General features: G+C 41.0%; 1 protein-coding gene and 1 non-coding gene across 19 annotated transcripts in view; both read left to right on the top strand.

The window, feature by feature from the left end:
• Positions 1-17,041, top strand: part of sm (smooth) — a 113,645-nt gene that overhangs the window by 60,821 nt on the left and 35,783 nt on the right. For 4 of the 18 annotated variants that reach the window (NM_001259505.2, NM_001259497.2, NM_001259496.2 and 1 more), the window contains exon 6: positions 6,176-6,226. The exons of 8 other annotated variants lie outside the window; for them this stretch is intronic. In NM_001259505.2, the coding sequence (NP_001246434.1) occupies positions 6,176-6,226 (51 nt within the window). Of the gene's footprint in view, positions 1-3,527; positions 3,630-4,520; positions 4,540-6,175; positions 6,248-17,041 lie in introns of those variants that run through there. 6 more of the 18 variants (NM_001259503.2, NM_001274165.1, NM_001043096.2 and 3 more) reach the window with 5 other exon arrangements.
• Positions 5,744-5,815, top strand: tRNA:Glu-TTC-1-3 (transfer RNA:Glutamic acid-TTC 1-3). The gene has a single exon. It is a non-coding gene; the product is annotated as a tRNA-Glu (tRNA).

Below are 17,041 nucleotides of genomic sequence, written 5' to 3'. Positions count from 1 at the left end.
CCGTAATAGAATCCAGTTTTTTGGGCCTTGATTGCGTAGTCAGTTAACCACAAAGAATTTAGCCCATAATTAACCGCAGAAATGTCCGTAGGCAGCCCATGAAAAACTTTTCCCCCGGGACTGCTACTACTGCTTTTTCCACATCCACATTTCCACCACAAAACGTGCACCGTAATGGCAGTCATTATTTATTTTATTTCCGAATGCACGGAAACAGCAGCGAAATAACAATCATAGAAAGTGGAACAGGGATAAGTCAGGGAACTCTGCTACCTTGGTACCTGCTACTACTACTGGCTACCACAAAAAAGAAAATTTCAATAAAAGGCGGGACACAAATAAAAGCCCAGACAAAGTAAAGGGGAAGGGAAATGTCAAATGTCATAAAAAGAAAGCCACAACAAGGGATGTGGTTGATGAGGAGTCACCTCCGCCGACGCCATCGCATTGCAGGCCATTAAAAAAGGACTCTCTGCTATCCCTGGAAGTTGAATAATAAAACATGACAAAACTATTTTATGTTTATGATTAAATTATGTCGTTTGCGTCCCAGGCAGGCAGGCAGGTGACACCACCCACTCATCCGCCGCAACTTCCTTGCGCTGTGTGATCCTTATGATTCTGCCACAACAATCGAATTAAATGCGCATAAATTATTCATACACACTCGCACTAACACGCATGCAAATCACGTTGGCAACTCGGTTTCCCAGTGATTTCAATTATGGCCAGATATTCGAAGGCTCGTTCTTATTTATTTAAATTGCTATCGAAGAACTCTCAGTTTGGCTGCTTACTTTATCCTAAATCAACATGGGCCCAAATGCGCCGCATCCCTCGCTTGTCTTTGGGTTATTTATTTTTATGACACTACAATTTCGGCAAGTGTCTATGTGAGTGAGTGTGTGTTTGGTATGTGTGTGTGCGAGTCCTTCGGCCTGACTGCCTGCTGATTATTTTCGTTTTATCTAGAGGCTCGTGCTATTTTGGACCACCAATTTGTTTTTAGTGCCCTCCATATGCCGCCTGCAAATGTGCTTGTTATATAGATTACGGCGTATACATAGATACAGATGTCTGTACTTCTGGGTGGTTGGGCGATTGTCATTTGCTCCGCCCATCTAATACATCGTAATTATAACGGTTTACTTTTGCAGAATGGTTTATTTTATACCAAGCGGAGCAAAGACTTCATGTAATCAGTGTGAATAATTTGCCCTTTGTCCCTGCGATCTGATATGGTCTTTTATTTGCAGAGAAACCCCTTTTGGCCACCCACATTTATGTGCGGCATTATGTCTTGTCTGCGCAATTGCGTGGACCTCACTCATTTAGAACCAATTAAAATGGCTTTTATTGCTGGCCACATAATGGAAACGAGCAACTTTTTGGCTAAGCCACGCATTCAGAGTGTCCATCAGCCATTCGAACGAATGGTTTCTAGGGTTCCTAGGGTTGTAGCGTTTGGTAACATTCTCCATCATGATTGAGTCTCTGTTTTGAGTGGTGGCTTATTATAAGAAAATAGTTGTAATGCAAACGCTTGATTGCATTCGCTGACTTTTTGCCTGATCTTTTGAGTTCTCGTCCCACACTTAACTAAGACATAATCACAGCACGAATTCATCCATATATATACATATATATCATCTACTCTACTAGCATACGATTATACACGGCTCGTTGAGGGTCTAGATACTATATAATATGACCTAGCTTAAGCCTAGCTAAGCATAACATACGAATACCACTCCTGAACCACATATTTTTGACAACTAAAGGGGTATATTTAAAAATCTATATGAATCCAAGCTCTCCAGAGCTGTGTTTAGCCTTCTTTTTCGTTTTTGTTTTACAAATTTTTAATGTGCCAGTGAATGAAAAGTGACAACGAGGAAAGCAACGCTTAGTTCTCAGTTCAGATCAGATCAATTTTATCCTGTCGACACCAATCGCAAGCATATATCAAGATACCAGCAGCAACAACCACACCAGCAATAAGCAAGCAACACAACAACAACAAAAACTACAACTACAACTACAACAACACATCAAATGCGTCTTACTAAAACTAAAAACCAAAAACTGCCAAGAAAACAATTAACCCAACAAGAAACGTCTATGCTAAAACTACTAAAATCAACTATGAACCACACTTGTAAAATATGTCAACGAATCCCACCCAAAAAAAAAAAAAACAACAACAACAACAAACCACAAAAACAGTGTATTATAAGACAAGAAATAAACACAACACAAGAACAACAACAGCCACATCAAGCAACCGAAAATAAGAATTAAGAGCGAAAAAGAAGTCTTGAATCCCGAGTCTTCTACAATATATTTAGTAACCAGTTAATACGAAGTAAGCGGAATCAAGAATGCAAAATAAATACGAAACAAAAGAAACAACAAACATCGATATGCAAGAAACTAAATCAAGAAAACGCAAACATTAATTAATTATAAACAACAAAGCTTCACTCTTGCACTCTTTACCGAAGAATCGAAGTTATCAAGCTGAAGAAATGGAAATCTTGGTCGGAGAAGATCATCAACTAACCCTCCACTAACTATTATTACTTTTTGATTTCATTTGCCATTTTGTTCATCCAATGCTAATGATTTGCTTTTATTTTACCACAGTTTTCGGTTTTTGATTAACAATAACAACCACCAGTACAGCCACACGGATAAGGCTTAGAATCGTATGAGTAGCATACCTAGCATCCACTGCGTGGGTCCCAACTACTTACTGCTATATAATACCATTCTAGTACTACCCGCCCGTCCACCAGCCACCCTGCCACCTGCCTGCCTTGCCTGCCAAGCTATCCACAACTAATCAATACTAAACTAGCTAATCCCCAACTAACCAGAGGTTACTACTGCCAGATCCTATCGAATGATAAACAATGAGAGAAGCGGGAGAAAACGACTTTTCGAAACCGCACTATTTGCTACCCTACTAACCCAATTTTTGTTGTGTATGTGTGCGTCTCTGTGTGCGTAATTAATGGGCTGACCAGAAACGAATCTATATAGAAATAACTATATATTCTACCCCAAGTAAAAGACAAGTATTCCAACCAGAACAACTACAGAAAACTATAACTACAACAACAACAGCTACAACAACAACAGAATGCAACCAACAAAAAAAATATCTAAAATCTAAGCCAGAATGCACCAAATTCAAGAAATTCAAGAAATTCAAATTCTTTTGAAATAACATTCAATTTTATGCAATCTATACAAGCAAATCAAGTAAGAATATAAAAAAAAATACTGAAATTCAAAAACCACGAAAATGCAAAAATAAATATATATAAAGTATAGATATATGTATTTAAAAATAACTCTTTGGGCAGGACCAAGCATCACAACAAAAACGAAACTCGCAGAAACAAACTAAAAATTTTGCAAGAATTCTCACTGTCTCTCTCTCACTATCAAAAATCAAAATAAATCACAACCAACACTATCTACTATCTATCTCTATCTCGCTTGTGTTTGTCTGTGTGCAGGAGAGATGCAAAGCACTGTTGTTGTTGCACTTGATGATGCAGCCGAGGAGCGAGCGGAAAAGTGGGAAAATTCGACGGAAAAGCGGATACTATGGATGCTACGTATGCTACGGATGATACAACGGCCAGAAATGCAACTGGACCATCCCAGCGCCGCAACTAGAGTGGAGCTAAGAAGCTCCAAGATTCAAAAGATACCTGCATCACAGATACTACCGGCACTAATACTACTGCTAATGCTATTCGTACAACTGCCCATACAACCCCAGCAATTAGTTGTCGTTATAAAGCGAAGTCGTATTTGAACAGATCCTTGAAATGTTGTTTGAGTGCCACAAGACTGACTGACGGCAAGTTTGCAAGTGGCAAGCAAAACGAAAGTTTTTGAATTGAATTGCATAAAACTGAAACATACATATATCGGAATATATATCCGGAACTATAAATTTGAGCGAGTATGTTGCCAATTGTGGTTGTTGCTGTGCCTGATGTGTTACAAAAACCCAAGAAAATCCGACGAAACGCGATTGGAAACCGAAAAAGAACGAAACACATAGAACTGCTTGTTTGGATCTCATGTATAATATGTGCATATACTTTTTGTTCGATTTACCATACCATGAACCACAGCTTTCAATTCCAAATTGAAGTTTATTTAATTTACAGTTTTATATTAATGGAACATGATATAAAAATGAACTAAACAAACACCGTCTAGTTAAACATTTACCATTGGGATCTGTTCAAAGTTGTAGTCATTATTATCGCCACTGATTTTGGGGCTTGTAGAGAGAGAGTTGTATGAACGCTGATGGTATTAGACGGTCGGTATCGCTTTCGGTATCGGAATCAGTATGGGTATCCGTATCCGTAACGGTACCATATTGAATGTAGTTCCCACCGCCGGGCACCGAAACATCGCTTTTTTTTTGGTGCCCGGCCGGTCTGAGGGAAGTGGTGGTATATTGGACATGAGAGGCGATTCGTCGACTACACAGCGACTGTGCCGGAGGTGAGTCAGTTGAAGCACTCTAATCTAACCCTATGTCTAAGTACAAACCATTTCATAGTTTTAAGTGCAAAGTCAGATTGTAAAATGTCTAAGCCCAGCACGCTTTAAAAAATATTTTCGCATTTTATACCAGCTAAGTCTACGACAGCTGTAATAAGAACTAATTCATTAGGATGACTCCATCAAAAAAAAAAAAAAAATACTTATACTTAGAACATAAGAACAATAATGAATTGTGTTGGATGAATTTTGGTCATGCAAACCAATTAGTCGAGAACATTATTCTCTCGAGTAGTTCAGCATCCACTTGATATAATTTCACAAGGCCGTTAAAACAAACTTCGCAACCCCGGCAATCGATGTAAATCATTAGTCCATTTAACCATAAAAAGTCAATAAAACAAACGCAAAATGCTGCACATAAAAATTAATTGCACCGAGCTGGGCGAATCATTTAGGGGTAAAATAGTGGGGCAAACGAAAAAAAATAAATAAATAAATTAAACAGGTTCTGAACAACTCGTTGCTGGGCCATTAGAGGTGGTCTGTGCAGTTATTGGGGTCGCCATTGAGTGATTGCTGTTTTTTGGTCAGGTCGGTTAGTAGAAGTTGGCCCTGAAACTGAAACTTTGGCGGACCGTGTGAACAACCCAACCAGATGGCTAAAATTTGCAATGTACAACTACTCGAGTTCTCAAATGATGGATTTTCTGTGTGGTTAGATCGCTTTCCTTGCCATATACATAATACCTAATTCCCGATAATCTTGCTGAGAAAGCTCTTGATTTATAGGACTGTCGTCTTTTATCTTCGCCCGTGACGTATGGCTCATTTGTGTCCACTTCGTTTCGCTAAAAGTGTGTGTGTGGTTGTCATAAATTAATCCACTTTATGTGTATTATATAAGCTGGCTGGCGTGAGTTTCTGAATTGCGTTTCTTTGTTTTATTTGCGAAAGCTTGCTGCTGCCTGACCTGCCCCAACGTGGCCCCCGATTCTTTTTATTCATCCCACTATATTATATAAATACTGATTCATTGGCATGCAAGGCAATGAATAACGCGGTAGCAGCTGCACATCCCCTAATATTAGCGTGAATATTATTTATTTTCTTATTGTGATGACTCTCTTCTGGGTCTTTTCCGCTGCGATGTTGAAAAGTGAGTGAAAAAGATAGTATGTAAATGGGAATTGCCAATTGTGGCTCCCATATGGTCTAGTGGCTAGGATATCTGGCTTTCACCCAGAAGGCCCGGGTTCGATTCCCGGTATGGGAAATTTTTTTTGTGCAACCTTCTTGTAGTTTTTTTCTTTCGCAATTCTTGGAGGTTAACCGGATATCACATGGGTAGTTTTTTCTAGTTAGCTTTAATAGGAAAGAAAATCGAGTGAAAAACAGAAACTCAAGAAGCAACGCCACAGATACACACACCACAACTACAACAACAAATGCCAAACAACCAACCAACCAACCAACCAACCAACCAATCAACAACATCAACAACAACTACAACAACAGCTACAACAAAAAGCTACCAACCAACCAATACCAAACCAAACCAAACAGAAATTCAACAAATTTGTGGATACATTTATCACGCGCAAACTGTTTGCCATTTGCTCTTATCTCATTTCAGTTAAGGAGATTGGAAATGGCCGCTCGCCATTACTACAGGAGCCTCTATACGGTACACGACCTCAGCCCTACAGTGAGTAGAAGGCGCCTATTCATTTGTAGTTTCTGTTTAGCTGACAAATGTTGTGTCCCCTGACCTCTGACCCTTGATTCTTCCCGCCCCAACAACCGCCCCCAACCTCTCATTAATTTTGCGTTCCTTTTTTCCGAACCAAAAAAAAAAAAAAACAGAAAAAAGAAGAAAACCCAAACTATGTTGGAGCGTGTGATTGTTGATTGTTTGGTTGCGTTGAAATATTTGAATTATTTATTGATTTTCGTTATTCATGTGGCCACTTTAGCAAAGATCTTAAAGGAGCCCCATGAATTTCGTTTTCTTAACGATGGAAAAGATGGGAAAACCTATGAGAAAAGACACACAGACACGCGCGCACACACTTACTCACACCTACCTGGTTGGGGAAAGTTCTCCTAATTGCAGGCTCTAAATGCAATCATTACAATTTTCTCGCCGACATATGCGCAATTAAATGCAAAATTATGAGCCAAATGCCGAGAGTGTAATCCTAATTAACTCGGTTATGAGAGCGAACAAACACTCGACCCAATTTCCTTCGCTCGAGAATTCTATTAAGACAAATGGGCGGCAAGGACGCAAACTTTTGAGTCAACAAATAATCGAATGCCAGACTTGTTTGGACCCTAAAACGTGACTCGATGGGTTCCTCCCGAGCGAAAGTCAGCATCCTGGGTAAAAAAAAAGGCAAGAACCAGAATTGTGTCACCGCCAACAGAAGAACTGCAAAAGGAAATGAGAGCTGTACAAAGTGGGTGCGCTACGTAGAGTGGATGTTGGTGATGGTGGTTCAATATTATTGTACGAACATGTGTCTTCATTTCGTTGTCGACTTTGTGGCCTGCCAAGACCATCAACACTTGCTCCATTCCACTTCTCCAACAAATCGATTCCGCTTCTAGCGTTCTCTGTGTGTGCGTGCAAAGTGCAAAATTAATTGATTTTTTATAGCATTTTCGAGCATTGCCCAACGTTTCTATTTCAATTGCGAGCAACGAAGTGTGAAATTTCCACCGAAAGCTAAGAGAATTGGGTCGAAGAGTTGCTTTCCGCTTGGTAATAAAATGATAAATGTGGGGCCTGGCCACAAATCAAGGGGAAAAGGATTTCCAAAAACAAAAAAACTTGAAGCGAAACTAATCCCTTAATTAAGGCGATTCTTTAGCCTTCAAATAAGAGTCGTTGGCTTAATTTGCTGGCATATTTACTTTGTTGCTTATCGATCGTTGGGAAACTTTCCCCAGCTAAAGGAGAGGAAACTCGACGCCTCGGGGCCGCACCTAGTTACAACTTTTGCATTATCTAAAGGCCGCAAACTATAAACTAAAAACCTCTGCCGCAGAATTCAGCCTCCTGCTGCTGCTTGGTTATCAAAACTTATGTAACCTGCCCTAAGGATATGCCGGCTCGTTTATAATTTTTGCCAGACAGAATCTACACCCAGCAGCCAGCCTCCCTGTGGATGTTCTAATTTGTTGTGCGTAAATAACATTTCGAATTGGCCTGCCTTTTTGCATTAGGTTAGGCCTGGCCTCAAAGTTTCCTTGGCAAACAACAATTGCTGGAGGAAGTTCTTAGCCCTGTATGAATGTTTTGTGGAAGGGTGGTGGGTTTTCGGTCTTTGGGCTCTGGGATTTGGGGACAGACAAACTGATGCAGAAGATTAAGTAAAAATCCGTCTCAAACTGATGCTTGGCTGCTGCTTTTAATTGCATTTTACGCAAAAGTTTAAGTTCTCGTCGTTGCCTAGGTTTCAATTAGAGGCTTGGGGTTTGGTCCTCCATCTCCATCTAGATTCTCCATTGCTATCTGTAAGTGCTTATGCTTTGGCCCATGCCAACCCCCATGCGAAGTTTCTTTATATCAAATACTGTGGGGAGTTGGGAAAACTTTTGGCCACTGCTCTCGGTGTTCTGCTTCTCTTTGTTGTATTCCTCGGGAGTTATTTCGTTGATTTTCGATTGTAAACGGTAGCCTCTGACCCCCAGCCCATTTCAAATCCCCGATTTCCCACCGTCCCAATGCTGGGAAAGTTTTGCAAGCAAATTTTCTTATCCTTGCTATTTGTTTGATAATTGGCCATGGCCACGGCATTTGGCATTGTATACTCATGCCACCTCGCCCCTGTTTTCTTTTTCTTTTTTTTTTTTTGGCATTTGTGTGTTGGGATAAAGTTTTAGTTTGCTTCCAGCTGAAAAGTCGAAATTCAATTGATTTGAAAGGGCGCGCAGAGGCAGGGAAGAGTTCAAAGTGTAATGGATTCATTCGGAGTTTGTTGTGCTCGGTTTTTATTTTTTTATTTTTATTTGATTCCATTCTACTTCTGTTTGCTTTTGACCCCTCACATTTCTTCTCGCTTGGTTGCATGTTTGCTCGTGGATTTTGGCATGCTCGGAGCTAAATAGATGTGGTTAAAGAGCTCAGCTAAATATGCTTCGTGTTGGCAAATATTTTTCCATGATTGGACCATTTGTTGCCTTTTCCTATTAGATGATTTCTACTTTGCAGAGTTAATTTACAACTGTAGAGCAGTTGATTCAACTAGTTTGGCACAATATAGTTTTTTTCTGAATCAATTAAATAATTGAATGTGCCAATTTTCATGAAAGCAATCGAGTTGTGATGCCTATGAATATATTTATGTATGTGTTTCCTTTATATTCCAAATCAGCAGAACTCACTTCTTCATTTCCGCCAACCTACCAGATGAGTTTATGCATAGCTGATCACTTTTCCGTCCGTTGTTTTTCCTTTGTCAATTTCCCTTTGGGTTATGTTTGGGTGTAAGCCCTCTTTCCCTGGCCTAATCAGAAAATAACAGGGAACCCCCAGTCTCAGTTGCACTTATGACAACCTCGAGTAAGAAAATTCCGACATTCAAAGGCGGACGAGCGAGATGTGTAGTGAATTCTTTGGGGGACTCTGTCGGAGTAGACGGCTTTCTTCTTTGGCTGCCTAATAAGCATCCTTGGGGAAATTATGATGAGCAGAATTCAATTTCGTGTTTAATTTGCAGTGAATCCGTTTCTTTCACTTAGTCGGACGTGTACTCTGACTCGGACTCACTTTTAGTGCCGATTTGCCTGGAACAACAGGAGTAATAAAATACACAGGACAAGAAAGTAAAGGAAGCAAACTTTGCCCACCCCCCCCCCCAAAAAAAAAAAATCTTGAAGGCAACTTTTTGGCTTTGTTTAGGCAGTGGGAAAAGTTTTTATTTTCCTCGAACAATTTTCGTTAAGTTTCCAACCCGAACCGCTGCTAAAATGCAAATTTGTAGCCTCCTTTGTTTACACTCTGCCCCCTTATATTATACAAATAAACTTCTATGTATTATCTTTCTCGAATGCATTCGCGGCTCTTTGGCCTTTTCTCCTTCATTTCGAATTTATTTTTTGGCTTTTAACCGCAATGAGCGCTTTTCATTATTTACTGTGGAACAACAATATCCCTTTTCTTTTCATTATTTTATTTATATTTTATGCTGGCACTTTTGTGGTTCTTGCTGCTGCATAAATAGGTATTTTTAATTTTGCCACAAAGTTTTATTTTTTTTTTGGGAGGTTCTTCATTTTCAGAAAGCAAATGAAATGCTAAAGTGATTTTTATTAAAAAGTTTACTTTTTAATCTGATGTGCTCGTCACATTCTTCTTATTTCCCCACCGCTCTTTTTTCTTATATTTATTTAATTTTTACGTCTGCTCTTTTCTTTTGCATAATTTTGCTCTGCGGTTTGCTGGCCGTCATGTGGCAGTGAGGTTAATTAAAATAAAATTTAAATTTTTCGTGTTGTCTTCTCTTAATGTTAAAGCGCACTGATGAAGCCAAGTCTGCAGTTATGCATTAACAGAGAACTTTCAGAAAGCCAGTTTTGTTAATTAGCATGCCATAAGGCCATAATCCCCCGAAGCCCCAAAAAGTATGCTAAGCAAGAGAAATGATTCCAGGGCTCTTTGGCTCATCCCAGTGCAATTTCAATTGCAATTTATTACGATTAACATATTTAAGGTCTCAGCGTGGCCTTTGTCATGTGCGTGGGGACATACATGAATCACTGATCATTCTCGGCAATCGTTCACACCTCTAAGCCCAACAAATTCCCACAGGCAGTCTGTATATTGCCAGTCTGAGCTGTTCCCCTGGGTGGCCAGTGAAATGCGTGAAAGCCGTCGGTCCCCAAAGGATAAGAATCCACTCCACTGGGCCGCAAAACCATTCGACAGCCACGAAAGCGCGCCTGTAAAAACAAAATGGCCAACAATCCGGCCGGAAGTTGTGCGTTGCCTCGAGCGCTTGGCTGGAACAACTGTAAATGGGAGCGTGACTACAGCAGCTTGGTCCGCAATTGCGGCTCACTTTGCTGCCGTTTCCGGTGCGGCAGGAAGTGTTTTTAATTTTAATGCAAGTACTTTTCTGACTACACTTTGTAGATGGGCTTACAGATGAAAAAAAAACACATATATTTGGAAACTAAGCACAGTATATATCATCAACAAAGTATCTTTTAACTTATAACTTTCATTTACCATTCCAAAATACCAAACAAAATTGTAAGAAAACTAAAAAGTGACCATAAATATTCAAGTGAATTTCTATTTCTACGATTTTAATGTAGAATGCAAATTCGTTGTAATTTTTGTCTCTTAAGAAGCAGGAGCATCTTTCCGCTGATGGCATCATCAATTCCTTCCGCAATTCGAGCTTTTTATCAAAAATTCAGCAACATGCAATGCAATTCCCAAGTTTGAATTGTGTGTCATATATTTTGCTCCCCCGTCAGCTTGTCCTACCTCCTGGATACTGCGGATACTGGTTGGTGCCTCTTGTTCATTGGTGTTGCTTCAGCTGCCATGGGGAAACTTTTATGAGAAATTGAACGTCAGAACTTGCCGTCTCCACGGCAGTCTTGTGTTTTGCATTATTGCCATGCCATAACAGCCTGCGGCATTGCATTTGAAAGTTATCAGCGAAAAAACTGAGAAACTGGTATGAGGCGAGAAAAAATAGGTGAAGAGAAGCCATTACAGCCAATATGGGTAGTTGGCTAGATGGGCAGCATCTGCTGCAGTCGGAATTGTGACGGAAAGTTACTTACTTGAGCTCGATTTCAGTTGTCGAGTGTTTTTCAATTGTTATGCTGCGGCGGAGCACTCGAATCGTATCTGCCATCAACACATCATCTCGTGTACCTATTTTTTTGTGTGTATTTCAGTGGGGGGTGTCGTTTATTGCGAAATATTGGCAACAGTCTGCCGCAAATTGAGGAAGCCAAACATTTACCCCAATCCCCCCTGCCAATCTCCTCAGTTATCTTGGCCATCTCTGGGCTGCCATTGTTGTCGGAGAGCTGAGCTCCCTGTCACAATGTCTTTTCTGGGGGCCCCAACTGTCTGTTGTTATTGAAACATTTCTGGCCAGATAATAATTTTGCTTTATTATTTTTTGGCTTCTGTCGTTCGGCCATTCTGTCCCATCGAGTGCGAGTGGCCTTTGTTGATGGTGCTGCTACTGCACTCTGGGCATCGATAATTGGCGAATTTTGGCACTTGCAGCCGCTCTTCACTTCCCGACCGATCCAAATCTGAATCTGACAAGCCATTGGCCATTTTGGAAAAAGGGAAGAGCCTGCCGTTTTGTTTAACTGTTGTCAGCCCAGCCGCAGCAGACCCAGCACTGGTGGGAAAATATTGCCAGCAATTTGGCCATCATCGTTGGCATCTCGTCATCGTCATTGTGCGTAATTGAGTGTAGCTTTCGGTGATGCCTCCTCAAAATGTCGATTGCGCTGGAGAGCAGGACAATAAGAGGCGCATTCATTGTTCAGCCGGATAAGCCGGACGGAATCAAAGAGGCCAGAAAGCATTTGGCAAATTGAATATTGAATATTGGCTAAAAGGAGGGTACTCAGTAATGCAGACAACTACTTATAAGCCACGTTAGTGCGGGCAGGCAATCGCTTTTGATGGTTTCTTGGTAAGCTTCGTTGTTAGAATGATTTCCTAATTAATAGGGATTATTGCTAAGTCCGGATTCTGCATTAAACATAAATTTAAATTGGATCAATGAGCACATAGTACTTTTGAGTAAAGTAAATATTAAAGATTCCTTTATAACTCGCACATTTCATTAATCTGAGATACTACTATTTTCCAAACCAATTGTAAAATGTCTCGTGCAACACTGCGTATGAGTAATAACTCAGAGTCCACTCCCATGGAAATATTGCCAGCTCATTGGGGTGCACTGAGGAGAAAATCTTTAGCGAGGGGTTGAGGATTCCAATATCACATGTCAAGAGTCTCGAGTGCCTTGGACCTTGGGCCCTTTAGCCCGCCGTTGTGGTTGTTGTTGTCAGTGCTCGAAGTTGCATGCAACGCAAATTGGCGGCATCGCATCTCCAGCCACTCAGTTCAGTTACAGTGGTGGCACACAGTGGTGGCACACTGGGACAGATTACATGCATGGAAACAAAAGACTGACTGGGACATTGTGCAACTGTCATCGGCGGTTGTCGTCCAACTAAGCATTTAATTTTAGCGCAGCCAGCGACAATTTTAGTGGTCGGAAAAGTCGGAAAAGCGCTCGCAGGCCCTGCGGCCACTTTGCTGTTGCTGCTATTGCCGCAGTTGCACAATATCTACGTATGTATGCAAACGGCTGTTAACTGTTGACGTTGGGAAATTGAAACTGTAACAAAAGACAAGGCAACGTGTCCCCCGAACACAATGAATGCGAAACGCGAATTGCGAATGCGAATGGCAAACGTCGCTGATGGCCGGGAAATTGAATTAGCAAAATGCCTGCAACTTGTGGCAATCGCTGGTAGGGAAAACTGATGAGGAGGGCAATGGAAATGGCAACTGACTCGAGAAAAACATCTTAGGAGGTCGCTCGCCTGAATTATGCACTACTCAAGTTAATTGCAGCATTTGGTGGAGGGGATTGTGGGGATAGGATATAACCAACTACTCTCCAACTCTACCAACTCTCATGGCTAACATCTGACAAGCTGGCTAAAAACGCAAAAAGAAACAAAAAAGCAAAGGAAACTTATTCAATTAAACTTTGCCAGCCATGTAATGGAAAATGTGCTCCTAATGGAGGGCAACCTTGGGCGGCAGCACCACTAGTAACCACCGACTGTGGGCCTGAATAAATTCAGTTTTAAATGAAATTTCGTTAAAATATAATATTTGCCAAGCTCCATTTGCTGGGCAGGAAGGCGTGTTCCACATGTCACATGCGTTGAAATTTTTCATTTGATCATCCTGCTGCTGCGGCAGCATCTGCAGCTGCACATGCAAATTAGAGTGTTATTATATGGGCCAACTCTGAACTAAGAGGCTCTGATGAATGGGAATTGTGCGGAACGCTGAACGCAGAAAGCAAAACTCAGAGCTCAACCCTCGAGCGAGCTTTTGACTTTTTGGCCAGCTCACGACAAAATCTCTGGGGACGTTGTTTCATTCACAACACACACAGAGGGACACACTATTTCCCAGGGAAAACTGGCTCTGATTTATGCATGTCCTGTTGCCACATGAGTCCTTAGCTAGCTCCCCCCCATCCGTTCACATTGTTTGATTAATTTCATAAGCTTTGGCCTCGGGTCGCCAAAAAGGACAACACATGTCGCCTGTACAGTTTGTTTTAATTGTTGCAGCACTTCGTTGGCTTAAAGAGCTTGAGTAGTCGAGGAATTATGCTCAACGGGATCTGATGGGCCATTAAATATTCCATTTATGGTCTTTAAATATTTATTCAGTGATGATGATGAGCGAAGGAACGTGAAATTGTGCGAAAGAAAACTAATTTAAATAAAATTATGCTGCTCCATTGTTAGGTGGTTTTTTTCCGCAGATTTTCAGTTGTGTTTTCACTAAGCCAGCTGACCGAAAACCCAATCTGCAGATGTTGACAGCTCTGCTTAAGGAACCACCATCCATCTAATCCCTTGCAACAATACCTGTCCTTCTGTATCTCAACAGTTGTGTGTGTGCAACAGTTTTGCTCTTCTAATGTGCAATTTCTTGTAAATTTAATTTCCTGCTTCACATTTCTGCTCATTTGGCTGTGCGCATTGACTCTCTTGTTGGATTTGCATTTGGCAGGCGATGTCTTTATTGCTCATCAGCTATGCAGAATTCATTTCCCTATTCGTTCAATTACACAGTCATAGTTTTGGTTGATTTACGAATCAAATATTTGTCAGGTGTCACAGCAAATTCAATGCACTTCCAAAGTTAATTAGTTTTGTGTTGTAGGTCTCTCAAGAAGTTTCCAATAACTTTACCAATTTAAATTTGAAGTATGTTGGTTGTGGCTTTCTGCGGGCAAAGTAAATGCCAATTAGTGCACGACATATGTAAAGAATATTTTCCAAACTTTATTGTTAGGCCGTACAATAAAAAAAAAAAACTGTCGAGAATCAATTTTGTGGAAAATTGCTGGGCTTTGCCAACCAATCGAACAAAAACAAATGTCAAATATTTGCCAAATTACTCAGCACAAAATCCCCAAAAGCCAAAAGTTATGTGCAAAAATGTTTTTGCCTGCCAATGAGACGTAAACTTTTATGGCGCAACCCCACAGAAAAAAAATCATCCCCAAGCCCCTGGTCCATTATTTTCAACCTGCACTCTCACGTCAAGGCAAACTAATTGATTTTAAAATAAATAATGACTAATCACCACCTGCAAGAGCGAGATCGAAAGGGAAATGTGTGCCCACCCACTAGTTCTCTCTCTTCTCGCTTTTCTACGTAGAAATTTCGTGGCATCCACATCCAACTCGTGCTCTTCAGCTACTTGGCTTTCTGGGTCGAATCCGGTTGCTGTGTAGACACAGGTTAACCCGTCCAGAGGGATCCTTTCCGCCGCTTGATTAATTGAAATTTCACTCACTGTCAAGGTGTGTAGTTTGTATGTGTGTGGGGGTGGAGGTGTGTTTGAACACGGTCACGTCCGTGGGCGTTAAAAAGAGGGGGCGGGGCACCTGCAACTTGTCTCCACTAGGATATTTTCTCATCGCATCGTTTGAGGGGAGGAGCGGAATAGCGTTTTCAAATTAATTGAGTGCGCTAATTTTGGCAAAAAGGTTTTTTAATTGATGGCCCGAGTTTCGGGATTGTTGGGAAACTTGTTTACTTGGTAACTAGTTTACTTCAAGGGAAATTTCCAGTATATATGGTAGTTGCTAAGTAGATTCAATAGCAAGTATACAAAGTCCAAGTCTTAATTGTTTGACCCTCTAATAATCACTCAATTCAATGGAAGTAATTGTTTATGCCTCAAGCTAATGATTCGATTACCAATGGAGGGCCAATTTAACATAATTACAGATTGTCGCCTTGAAATTTAATCAAGGTTGAAACTACACTGTGATTGAGCTGTAATCCGATTTTAAAAGCTTCTTTGACAAGGAACTGGTAAGCCCAGGAAAGTTAACTATTACCTTTTGGCATTTTTGGCATTTTCGATTTGCGTTTGCTCATTACAATTTGACCACGCGCAATTTGCATAGCATATGTATGTGCATGAATGTGCTTTTAGCCTATTCTTCTGCATTAAGGCCTTTCAGCATTTGGGGGGCTCTCAACTAACATGATTTCGGAAAATGCTTTTCACCGCGTTGCGTGCGCATTATGTGGCTTACTGTGGTGTTGATGCGATTAATGTGTACCAAATGGCCTTTGATCCAATGAATGGTTCAACACGGCATCTGCATAAATGCAGTGCGGGATTAGCAAACATTAGATGTACCATCAGCAAACGGTCTGACTTTTCAATCGATAGCCGGGAGAAATGTGTAGAGCTATAACGAAGTGAAATGGGCGGGAATTACACGGGTATCTGCCGGCAGTGAGTTTTCTTTGGCAAAGTAATGACCCAAAAATCTAAATATCTCCTACTACATTTGCTGCTGGCTGCATGCAGGCAGGCATGTGGACTTACAGAGATATGCGAACCCACCCGTCGTGGAGCTGGAACATACTTGCGCATACATTTACCCTAATGCCATGCCCGGGGGTTTTCCCCACATTTTTGCTGGCCGTGTGCCAGGACGAAGTGCTCTGCCAGGACGACGAGAGCGTAGCGAGTGGAAATACGCAGACACATATACATATGTACGCACAGGCAGCAACAGTCTGCCTGTTTGCTCTTCGCCAATATTCAAAAACTGATTTTCATATGTCTTTTAAGTTTATTTGCGAGCGGAAAGATTGTGGGTAGACACAGACCGCCCCTTCTATTCCCTTCTTTACTTGTTACCATTTCTGTATCTGTTTTGGCATCGTCTTGTGGCCCTTATCGTATCCGGCACACGCATAAAAGTTGGCCGAGTGTTTGCAAATTTTTTTGCTCCTCGCTTCGCTCTCTTTCAACTTTTTTATTGGGCCCGAATTTAATTCACAGAGGAAACAGCAGAGCTCCTGTGCGCAAGTTTTTTGAAAAGCGATTTCAAATGCAAATTTTATTGAAACAGGGGAGTCGTCCTGTGTGCGTACCAAGATGGAGATTAAAATCAATTCAATTTGCTGCAAACCCAGCAAAAGTGGTAATAATTTTTGTTCTTTGTTTTGCCAAGACACACACACACACTTACACACATACACACATTTCTTTTTTACTTAACATAATGAGATTTTGAGCGAGTGCGTTTATTGTTACGGAATTTACAATGGCTTAGCCTATGGGAATTTCGTTTTGTCAGCGAAATGAAATTGAGCAGAGGGATGTTAGGTACAGTCGGTTGGTCATTAATTGACCCATTTCTTAGCGGACTTCGGA

Source organism: Drosophila melanogaster, chromosome 2R (assembly GCF_000001215.4).
Source record: "Drosophila melanogaster chromosome 2R".
Classification (NCBI taxonomy): domain Eukaryota; kingdom Metazoa; phylum Arthropoda; class Insecta; order Diptera; family Drosophilidae; genus Drosophila; species Drosophila melanogaster.
This window is presented reverse-complemented; position numbering and strand designations above follow the sequence as displayed.